This window comes from Hyla sarda, chromosome 11, assembly GCF_029499605.1.
Source record: "Hyla sarda isolate aHylSar1 chromosome 11, aHylSar1.hap1, whole genome shotgun sequence".
In the NCBI taxonomy this organism is placed as follows: domain Eukaryota; kingdom Metazoa; phylum Chordata; class Amphibia; order Anura; family Hylidae; genus Hyla; species Hyla sarda.
In genome coordinates, this window is record NC_079199.1 from 42,680,086 (window position 1) to 42,692,380 (window position 12,295).

At 43.0% G+C, this 12,295-nt stretch overlaps 1 protein-coding gene across 1 annotated transcript in view; it reads left to right on the forward strand.

The window, feature by feature from the left end:
* The first annotated feature begins 2,692 nt into the window (after positions 1-2,692).
* MNAT1 (MNAT1 component of CDK activating kinase) overlaps positions 2,693-12,295 on the forward strand; it is a 163,574-nt gene continuing 153,971 nt past the window's right edge. The window contains exon 1 of the mRNA XM_056545189.1: positions 2,693-2,850. Coding sequence (XP_056401164.1) covers positions 2,762-2,850 — 89 coding nt within the window. The 5' untranslated portion in view covers positions 2,693-2,761. The remainder of the gene's footprint in view (positions 2,851-12,295) is intronic.

A 12,295-nucleotide genomic window follows, 5' to 3' on the forward strand; every position in this document is an offset into this window, starting at 1 on the left:
ACCCGCCGGCAATGGCCGACGCCCGCGATCTCGCGGGCGTCCGCCATTAACCCCTCAGGTGCCGGGATCAATACAGATCCCGGCATCTGCGGCAGTTCGCGATTTAAATGAACGATCGGATTGCCCGCAGCGCTGCTGCGGGGATCCGATCATTCATAACGCCGCACGGAGGTCCCCTCTCCTTCCTCCGTGCGGCTCCCGGCGTCTCCTGCTCTGGTCTGTGATCGAGCAGACCAGAGCAGGAGATGACCGATAATACTGATCTGTTCTATGTCCTATACATAGAACAGATCAGTATTAGCAATCATGGTATTGCTATGAATAGTCCCCTATGGGGACTATTCAAGTGTAAAAAAAAATGTAAAAAAATGTAAAAGTAAAAAAAAAGTGAAAAATCCCCTCCCCCAATAAAAAAGTAAAACGTCCGTTTTTTCCTATTTTACCCCCAAAAAGCGTAAATTTTTTTTTTATAGACATATTTGGTATCGCCGCATGCGTAAAGTTCCGAACTATTAAAATAAAATGTTAATGATCCCGTACGGTTAACGGCGTGAACGAAAAAAAATAAAAAAGTCCAAAATTCCTACTTTTTTAATACATTTTATTTAAAAAAAATTATAAAAAATGTATTAAAAGTTTTTTATATGCAAATGTGGTATAAAAAAAAAGTACAGATCATGGCGCAAAAAATTAGCCCCCATACCGCCGCTTATACGGAAAAATAAAAAAGTTATAGGTCATCAAAATAAAGGGATTATAAACGTACTAATTTGGTTAAAAAGTTTGTGATTTTTTTTAAGCGCAACAATAATATAAAAGTATATAATAATGGGTATCATTTTAATCGTATTGACACTCAGAATAAAGAACACATGTCATTTTTACCATAAATTGTACGGCGTGAAAACGAAACCTTCCAAAATTAGCAAAATTGCGTTTTTCGTTTTAATTTCCCCACAAAAATAGTGTTTTTTGGTTGCACCATACATTTTATGATATAATGAGTTATGTCATTACAAAGGACAACTGGTCGCGCAAAAAACAAGTCCTCATACTAGTCTGTGGATGAAAATATAAAAGAGTTATGATTTTTAGAAGGCGAGGAGGAAAAAATGAAAACGTAAAAATTTAATTGTCTGAGTCCTTAAGGCCAAAATGGGCTGAGTCCTTAAGGGGTTAAAGAAGCAATTTGATTGGTTGTTATTGGTAAGTGGTAAGTTTTTTAATCTGCACAAGTTTTGATAAATCCCCAACAGAGCGGAATGTCCATAGCATGGACAGGCTCTGACAGCTGTGCTGGGTATAATTAGACCCATCAGTATGGTCATGTGACCAGTCACCCACAGATCACATGATTGCAGGTAGCGCAACTGCCTCCAGGGCCACGTGATCGCCAATGCAGGGCCACAAAAAAACACTACAATAAAGCCTGCAAAAAAATCCTTAAAAAGGTGATAAAAGGACGATTATTATTTTTATTTGTTAAAAGTAGCAAAACATAACAAAAATGATTTAAGGCTGGGTCCACACTACGTTTTGTCCCATACGGGAGCGCATACGGCAGGGGGGAGCTAAAAGCTCGCGCTCCCGTATGTTACCGTATGCGCTCCCGTATGTCATTCATTTCAATGAGCCGACCGGAGTGAAACGTTCGGTCCGGTCGGCTCATTTTTGCGCCGACGGTTTTAGGTCCGGTTGTAAAAGCGCATACGGCGCAAAAATGAGCCGAACGGACCGAACGTTTCACTCCGGTCGGCTCATTGAAATGAATGACATACGGGAGCGCATACGGTAACATACGGGAGCGCGAGCTTTTAGCTCCCCCCTGCCGTATGCGCTCCCGTATGGGACAAAACGTAGTGTGGACCCAGCCTAAGTTGGTATCAATTTAATCGTACTGACCGACAGGATAACTTAAAGGGGTTATCCAGGAAAAAACTTTTTTTTATATATCAATTGGCTCCAGAAAGTTAAACAGATTTGTTAATTACTTCTATTAAAAAATCTTAATCCTTTCAGTACTTATGAGCTTCTGAAGTTAAGGTTGTTTTTTTCAAGTGCTCTCTGATGACACGTGTCTTGGGAAACGCCCAGTTTAGAAGAGGTTTGCTATGGGGATTTGCTTCCAAACTGGGCGGTTCCCGAGACACGTGTCATCAGAGAGCACTTAGACAGAAAAGAACAACCTTAACTTCAGAAGCTCATAAGTACTGAAAGGATTAAGATTTTTTTAATAGAAGTAATTTACAAATCTGTTTAACTTTCTGGAGCCAGTTGATATATATATATATATATATAAGTTTTTTCCTGGATAACCCCTTTAACACCTCACTTATACCACACGGTGAATGCTGAAATTTTTTTCTTAATACTTTATACAGTAAAATAAATGTCGTTAATATTAAAACAACTTGACGAAGTTAAACTAAAATAAAAGGTTTTGACTCCTGGAAGTTGAAGGTGAAAAAAACTAAGAATTTACAGTCAGGCAGATCCATTGAAAAGAAGCTGACAACAAATTCATTGGGTGCTAAGGGGTTAAAAAGTGCTTTATGTCTCTTATCATAACTACATAATCTGCAGTGTCTCACGTGTATTATATGTAGAAGAGAAGTGTTCTGTGCTCAGCACCCGGACATAGATCTGCCCCGCACACTGGAGGTCAGCTGACAGGCGGAACCAATCTGCCGGGTACCGTCTCTGAAGGGGGAAGCAGTTCTCAGCGCACCGCATGAAGGAAACTGCAGTGTGATGAGAAGAGATGGATGACCAGGGCTGCCCGAGATGCAAGACCACGAAATACCGCAACCCTTCCCTGAAGCTGATGGTGAATGTGTGCGGCCATACACTGTGAGTGCCCCGCCGCCATGTTATTATTGTTATAGTGTCTGTATAGAGCAGTGGTCTTCAACCTGCAGACCTCCAGATGTTGCAAAACTACAATTCCCAGCATGCCCGGACAGCCGACGGCTGTCCGGGCATGCTGGGAGTTGTAGTTTTTGCAACATCTGGTGGTCCGCAGGTTGAAGACCACTGGTATATAGTGTCTGCCCCAAAACCGAGGCTCTACAGCTGTTGCAGAACTACAACTCCCAGCATGCTCTGACTAATTGCAAAACTACAACTCTTAGCATGCCTTGACTGGTTTTAAAATGACAACTCTCCGTATACTTTAGATCAGTGTTTCCCAGGGTGCCTCCAGTTGTTGCAAAACTACAATTTCCAGCATGCCCGGAAAGCCAAGGCAGTCTGGGTTATGCTGGGAGTTGTAGTTTTGTAACAGCTGGAGGCAAGCTGACCAGGGCACACTGCTCTAGCTAGTTGCAAAACTACAACTCCCAGCCTGCTTTGGCTATTTGCCAAACTACGACTCCCAGTGTGCTCTGGCTAATTGCAAAATATCTTGTCATCTTTGAATACCTTGTTTTGGTTTTTGCTGTTACCTATAAAAACGTATACCCTTTTTTATAGGGCTCCTAGAGATGAGCGAACTTGCAGTAAATTTGATTTGTCACGAACTTCTCGGCTCGGCAGTTGATGACTTATCCTGCATAAATGAGTTCAGCCTTCAGGTGCTCTGGTGGGCTGGAAAAGGTGGATACAGTCCTAGGAAAGAGTCTCCTAGGACTGTATCCACCTTTTCCAGCCCATCGGAGCACCGGAAAGCTGAACTAATTTATGCAGGAAAAGTCATCAACTGCTGAGCTGAGAAGTTTGCGACTAATCGAATTTACTGTAAGTTCGCTCATCTCTAAGGGCACCGTATAGTGAACTTTGACTTTTTTTTTACGCATATATAAATACACTACTTTCTCCAAGCTGTGAAGAGTCACGCTGGGTTCACACATTGTGGAATTTCAGGTGTAGAACGACACAAAAGTTTTGCAACGTAGTTCAATTCAAGGCTGTGTTCACACCCATTATAATTCACTGGAGTTCGACAAGGAGATATAGCAATACCTGTGCTGAGGAAGCGATGACCAGTTGCCCATAGCAACCAATCAGATTGCTTATTTTATTTTTCAGAGGCTTTTTTTTTAAATGGAAGAAGCAATCTGATTGGTTGCCATGGGCAACGTTTCCTCAGCACAGGTATTGCTATGTTATTTTTTAAAGTGACAGGTACATGTTGACTAACTCCATTCTTGCAGTACAGATGAACACATTTACAGAAAGTTTGGTTTTGTCCAAACTTTACTGAGCAGCAGTCGATTGATTTTGTCTGGAAAAATATAGTGCCACGTTCTGTCATATTCACAATGTGAAGGATTTATCAAAACCTGTGCAAAGTAAAAGTTGACCCGTTGCCTATAGCAACCAACCAGATTTCTCCTTTTTAAAAATAAAAAAGAAAGCAATCTGGGTAAGGCTATGTTCACACTTTGGAATGTCGGCATGGAAAATCTCTCCGCAGACTGGGAGGCAGGACTGCATGGGATTGTGCCGTCTGATAGATGGTTATGCATTTCGTGTGGCGTCTGTAGAAAGAATAGACAGGTTCATTTTTTCTGGACAAGTATTTTTATTATTTTATTTCCACAGCCCTGACTAACTGCCTAACTTTTCCTCTGCACAGGTTGGGATGTTTTCCCTCAGATTCCACCCAGTCAAATTCAGTGGGTGACACCTGTAGCCAAATCTTCATTAAAATTCACATGTAACATATTTTATTATGGATTAACAGCCTAGATCCATAGTTTATATATTTTGCAGTGGATAGGTGGTCACTTTAAACCTCCCTAGGTAGTCACTATGCATATTCTTTACTTGTCTTTTTTTTTTATATTTTTTTTTATGTCTTCAGCTTCTGTATTTGGGTCACAAATCCCTGATTCATGCTGCACACTTATTCTGACATCCACTGCTCAGGAAGGTGCGTGTCCGCATCTGCCACTAAGCCCGCCCTTACTCACCATGCATTCACTTCCTTTCTGAGTCTGCTGTGCTGGGTCTTTTCATCCAATCACTGCAGGCTGCCCTGTAACCCCCTCCTCTCTGTTTTTCAGACACTAGTCTGATAGGACAGGAGTGAGCACAGAGGAGTACTAGTCCCGCCCTCACTTCCTGGACTTCAGCTTGGACAAAAATGGGGCTGCAGCGGAACAGGATTATGTTTTAGATGGTATTTTATAAGCCATTACTTCTATAAAAAGGAGTGAACTTTTTTATGAAGTAGATTAGAAAGATATTTTGCCAAGATGAAAAACATATAAAAAGTTTTTGATTTTGACGGAGCATATTTAAAGGGGTTATTCAGCCTTACACAATTGATGGCCAATTTTCAGCTGCTGCTTTAGTTCTGATGATATTTTGGGCGGCATCACATCAGCATAATACGGATGCAAGTCCCAACACGTACATGGGTCTTATGGCGGAACTGAGGGCTTTCTGTTTGAGTCATTAAATGAGGCTAAAGCTGCAGTCAGACTAGAGCTGGAAGCTGTATTAGACCCCCTTCACATGTGCGATGCCCGGCAAAAAAAAAAAATTCCGAATCTAATTGTTATTAAATTTTTAACATTTTATATAACAAACACATGCAAGGTAATGGAATCATGCAAGATAATTGAAAACACGTGGAAGGGTAAAATGACACAAGGTGGCACACAGACAGCTAACAAGTATGACAGCTCAACAGTAGGACATTTCACATTTCCGTAGCATGGTGGAACAAGCTGCATGGGTGCCGGACAGGGGAGTGCATCTTCCTGTATTCCCCTGTTTGGCATGCCAGATCCTAAACCACTGGTTCACTATTGTCATCAGTTGTGGCGAGTTTTTAGGCTGGGTTCACTGAGCCGGACATATGTGAACCCAATATAACAGATGCAAAAATGCGTCAGCCAGAACCTCCCGCTGACAGAAACAGATGTGGCCAACCAGGCTGCCGGAAAAATGCAGCATTGCATGATAGATGGCTGTCTATGTAACACGTTGTCAAGATTACCAGAAGTCACTTGTACATATAGGGATTTATACCATGAATACCATTGGCTTTCTAGCAGCAGCTCTCAATATAGCACTGAAGGTCTCCTCCTCGGCCCATTGAAGGTATATTTCTTAGACGTAGGCAACAAGTTGAGACAGTTTATTGTTAAAATTCATACAACAGTACTACTGCTAACCATTTAGAGGTTTCCCCCAGTGTTGCACTAGGGGAGCACCCCTCTCTTGTGTTTTTAGGCATATTCCTGATTTGCCATAAGGACTTGGATTGTGATCATCTGGCAACAAATTTGTTGTGCATCAGTTCTGTATAGATGGAAGATGGAATAAATTCTGCTGGTGGAAACCCCAGCTCATCCCCCGACAGTGTCCATCTTTGCATTCTGCAATAAAGCGCAATCAATGGTAGGACCACCCTGTGAACATCTGTTGTAAAACTGCATGCATATAGACAAAAAGTCAGGGTATGTTCTGTACACTCGCTAGAACGAACATTATGTTGCTGTCAAGCTGTATTCACATCATGATATAGATTCAGATTAGTTCACATTTGCATAGGATTCACCAAAAATCAACAAAAGTCATTGTGCAGAATCCACAGGTAACAAAAATGCTGTTGGCCTAACTTTTCAATACAAACAAGATAGATTTATACCAAAAAGGCACTTGAAGCATATGTATGAATTAGAGCTGGGCGGTATGACCAAAGATGTGTAATACGTTATTTTTGTAACTTATGGCGGTTCCACAGTATATAGCTGTATTTCTTTCGATCCCAACCACCCTCCCCCCAAATCATGTGACCCACGAGCGCTGTTCTGCTCCCCCCCACCAAATCATGTTATCCGTCAGCGCGGTTCTGCTCCCCCCCCAATTAATTATCAGCCCAGCGGGGTACTATTCACATGTGTCACCTGCAAGCACTGCCCTCCTCCTCTTTGTTGGGGGCCTCCGGCGATGGAACTCTATACTGTACGCCAGTAGTTTCCAACCTGCTGTCCGGGCATGCTGGGAGTTGTAGTTTTGCAACAGCTGGAGGTCCGCAGGTTTGAGACCACTGCTGTACACTGTATTCCTATGCTCGGGCTGCAAAAGATAAAGAAAATAAACTTTAACTTACCTACGACGGCCACACACTCGGGACGGGAACATCGGACGATGCCCCGCCCCGGCCAGTGATAGGTTTAACGCGCTGTCATGTAAGAAGTCAGCCAGAGCTCCTTACATGACAGTGGGCTCAGCCTATCACTGACGGGGGTGGGACATCGCTCCGGCCGGTGATAGGCTGACGGCTGTCCTACGTTCCCGTCCCCAGCGTGTGGCCGATGTAGGTAAGTTAAAGTTTATTTTCTTTATCTTTTGCAGCCCGGGCATAGGCATACAGCAGTGGTCTCAAACCTGCGGACCTCCAGCTGTTGCAAAACTACAACTCCCTGCATGCCCAGACAGCCGTTGGCTGTCCAAGCATGCTGGGAGTTGTAGTTTTGCAACATCTGGAGGTCCGCAGGTTGGAAACCACTGGCGTACAGTATAGAATTCCAGCGCCGGCGGCCCCCTAAGAGGAGGAGGGCAGTGCTTGCGGGTGACATGTGAGTAGTACCCCACTGGGCTGATAATTAATTGGGGGGGAGCAGAACAGCGCTGGCGGGTCACATATGATTAGTTTCCCGAAGTGGGGACAACGCTGCGCTGATAATTCATTCCCGAGGGGGAGGGGCCAAACCGATATTGCGGTTTGGGGAAAAATTCATATCGTGCACCCAAAAATTTCGGTATTCGGTATGAACCGGTATACCGCCCAGCCCTAGTATGAATAATGGTAGTTTACAGGCACATAAATGTCGAGCCTTAAGTCATTGCCTACTGTGAAAAAAAAACCTTTACAGCTACATGTTTGTTAACCACCACAAGATGAAAGTGTCCGACTCCTTCTGTGTACGCCACATTTTTTATCTACATCCGAGTTTATCTTAGGCCATACACTTGTCTATAACCTTCTGTTGTGCAGATGTATACATTATATGCATTCAGACCCTCGTCAAAGTGTAATTTGCTATATGCCAGACACAGACCGCGCCCAAAGGACCCTACTGACCATAATGGGCTTCAGGCATGGATTTATGCTGGAGTCCGTGTTGGAGGCTCCTAATGGAACCTCAGATACAGATCAGGGCTTTAACCCTTTCCTGCACTTGAATGTGCCTGTGTGATCAGCAGCTGGTATTAACTGTTACTTATCAGATGCTGTGATCAGTTAACATCTAGAGGAGTTATCCAGCCTTATAAAATTGATAACCTATACTCAAACCATCAATATCAGATCAGCCAGGGCCCAATTCCTGGCACCCCAGACAATAAGCTGTTTAAAGGGGCTGCGACATTTTTGTGAACGCTGCATCATCTAAAATGTTTGCCATTGCACATCCTTGCATTGTTGTATTGATGGTGGAAGGTACTGCAACGCTGTCTCATTTGCTTGAATTGGACAAAACTGCAGTTAGTTTTTTCATTCTTGTCTTCTAATAGCCATAACCCTTTCCACTTATAGACCCATATGAGGGCTTGTTTTGTGCACCACCAATTGTACTTTGTAATGACATCTATGTATGGATCTATAAACGAAAAATAAAATATTTTGTGGGGGGGGCGGGGGGAAAGCGACTTTTGGGGGCTTCCGTTCCTATGCAGGGCACTTTTCGGTAAACATGACATGTTATATTTATTCTGTAAGTCCATACAATTACAATGATACCCAATTTATATTGGTTGTTTTATTTTACTACTTTTAAAATCAAAATGTTTTGTACAAAATTGTCCTTCTGTCCCCTGTAACTTTTTTATTTTTTCACATACAGAAATGTATGTTTTTTTTTTTTGCCATGATCTGTATTTTTTTTTATCTGTACCATTTTTGTTTTGATGGGCCTTTTTATTAATTTTTTTTTATGGTATACGAAGTGACCAAAAATATAAAATTCTGGACTTAAGTATTTTATGTGTACGCCATTGATCATACAGTTTAATTAACATATTTCAATAGCTTGGACATTTACTCACCCATCGATACCACATGTGTATGTTTATTTTTCTTTACATGATTTTATTTACAAAATGGGGAACGTGGGGTAATTCAAACTTTTTTAAAACATTTTTTAAACCTTTTTATTCACTTTTTTGTTAGTCCCCGTAGGGGACTATTCTATTCAATCTTTAGATTGCAAACACTGAACAACTCTGTTCCACTGTTTTCGAAGCTCCATTGCTCTACGCTGCCATGGCTTATTGGAGTGCAGAATAGACAGCAAGGGGGCAGGTCTGCTGTCCTCTCAGCTGATCGGGACCCCTTGATTTTGTTACGGATGTCTCTATCAGTTCCACTGATCTTTGGCATTTTAGACACCACAATCATCTTTGATTGGGGTGTCTAAGGGTATGTTCACATTGCGGAATTCCGCAAGCTTTAACTTCCACTGTTCCTGATGACTTCTGTTTCTTAATTACATTCCGAACAGAGGCTATTGACATCTGAAAACGTTTTGCTATCTTTTTATAGCCTTCTCCAGCTTTGTGAGCGTCAACTATTTTCAGTTTCGTATTTTTAGACAACTGTTTAGAAGAACCCATGGTGCTGATTGTTGGGGCAAGGCCAGATGGGTCTGGGCATTTAAAACCTTTCAGATTGACCTGGTCTTCCCAGATGATGATTGAGAACAATCCATGACACTGGCAGGTCTCAGCTTTGCAAAGGGGGCAGTGCATGCTATAAATTCTGCAGGGTGCCCAAACTATTGCAGACGCCATTTTTTTGAAAGTGTAAATGATGGAAATTTTACCTGGGGTGCCCAAAACTTGGATCCTCACTGTATACACAGTATGTATATGTGTGCATGTGTGTGAATATAAATATATATATATATAGACACACCCGCAGAGAGCAGTTGTCAAGTGGTTGAAAGACATTGATAAATTTGGGCCAATCTGTTTGAGAACAAACACTGTCTGTTTTTTTTCTTTAGCAATCAATCACAACTCAAATTTAACATGTAATAAAAATTAAAACTATGCATATGTGTCAGTAGAAATAGTATACATGCTCCACAGTAACTTACCACATACACTGCTCAAAAAAATTTAAGGGAACACTAACATAACACATCCTAGATCTGAATGAATGAACTAATCATATGAAATTCTTTTGTCTTTACATAATTGAATGTGCTGACAACAAAATCACACAAAAATGATCAATGGAAATCAAATTTATCAACCCATGGAGGTCTGGATATGGAGTCACACTCAAAATCAAAATGAAAAACCAAACTACAGGCTGATCCAACTTTGATGTAATGTCCGTAAAACAAGTCAAAATGAGGCTCAGTTGTGTGCGTGGCCTCCACGTGCCCATATGACCCAGGCTACAACGCCTGTGCATGCTCCTGATAAGGTGGCAGATGGTCTCCTGAAGGATGTCCTTCCAGACCTGGACTAAAGCATCCGCCAACTCCTGGACAGTCTGTGGTGCAACATGGCGTTGGTGGATGGAGCGAGACATGATGTCCCAGGTGTGCTCAATCGGATTCAGGTCTGGGGAACGGGCGGGCCAGTCCATAGCATCAATGCCTTCCTCTTGCAGGAACTGCTGACACACTTCAGCCACATGAGATCTAGCATTGCCTTGCATTGGGAGGAACCCATGGCCAACCACACCAGCATATGGTCTCTCAAAGGGTCTCATCTCGGTACCTAATGGCAGTCAGGCTACCTCTGGCAAGCAGATGGAGGGCTGTGTGGCCCCCAAAGAAATGCCACCCACACCATTACTGATCCACCACCAAACCGGTCATGCTGGAGGATGTTGCAGGCAGCAGAACATTCTCCACGGCGTCTCCAGACTCTGTCACGTCTGGCACATGTGCTAAGTGCGAACCTGCTTTCATCTGTGAAGAGCACAGGGCACCAGTGGCGAATTTGCCAATCATGGTGTTCTCTGCCAAACGTCCTGCACAGTGTTGGGCTGTAAGCACAACTCCCACCTGTGGGTGTCGGGCCCTCATACCACCCTCATGGAGTCTGTTTCTGACCGTTTGAGTGGACACATACAAATTTTGTGGCCTGCTGGAGGTCATTTTGCAGGGCTCTGGCAGTGTTCCTCCTTGCACAAAGGAGGAGGTAGCAGTCCTGCTGCTGGATTGTTGCCCTCCTACGGCCTCCTCCACATCTCCTGATGTACTGGCCTGTCTCCTGGTAGCGCCTCCATGCTCTTGACACTACGCTGACAGACACAGCAAACCTTCTTGCCACAGCTCGCATTGATGTGCTATTCTGGATGAGCTGCACTACCTGAGCCACTTTTGTGGGTAGTAGACTCCGTCTCATGCTACCACTAGAGTGAAAGCACCGCCAGCATTCAAAAGTGGCAAAACATCAGCCAGGAAGTATAGAAACTGAGAAGTGGTCTGTGGTCACCACCTACAGAAACACTCCTGTATTGGGGGTGTCCTGCTAATTGCCTATAATTTCCACCTGTTGTCTGTTCCAATTGCACAACAGCATGTGAAATTGATTGTCAGTCAGTGTTGCTTCCTGAGTGGACAGTGTGATTTCACAGAAGTGTGATTGACTTGGAGGTACATTGTATTGTTTAAGTGTTCCCTTTAAGTTTTTCAGCAGTGTACTATTAACTACTTTAGGGAGCACTATTTAAAACTGGCAAGAAAAGTTCATGGATTACACCCCTACTTAATATTAAAATAAAGAAGTTGGCTGTATCAGCATGTCGGCACAAGACTGTAACCAGAGCCAATGTTTAAGAGGGATAGGCCGATGTATGTCTCGCAGCGCATGAAGTTCTGTGCATGTGTGCCATGGGATGGCTGCAATCTCCATCCAGTTGCATGAGATGCCCCATAGACTTATAATAAAGCTGTCTCCGGCACCTGGATAGAGATTGTGGCCAGCTGGGATTGAAGCATGTTTCCGTTAATTTATCACTGTGTATAAATCAAGTTTATCTGTTTTCCTGGTGGTGTAAATCATAAGTACACCCACCACATTTATCAAAGAGGAACACATTCTTCATAAAAGACTAAGGTAACTTAGATGTAGACAAGTTTCTGTGTGTGGAGCGGGCTGGCGTTGGATTGTGCAAAGATTTGTGTCTACACAAAAAATTTGTATCAATTTAAAACATTCTTAGGGTGCATTCACACGCTCTTTGTTTTTGCGGGTTTTCCGCAGCGTAAGGGGTGGGCTCTTCTCGGCTGTCCATAGCAGATTGTCCGCGGCGGATTTTCCACAGTGTAAATTTCACAGCGGACAATCTGCTATGGACAGCCGAGAAGAGCCCGCC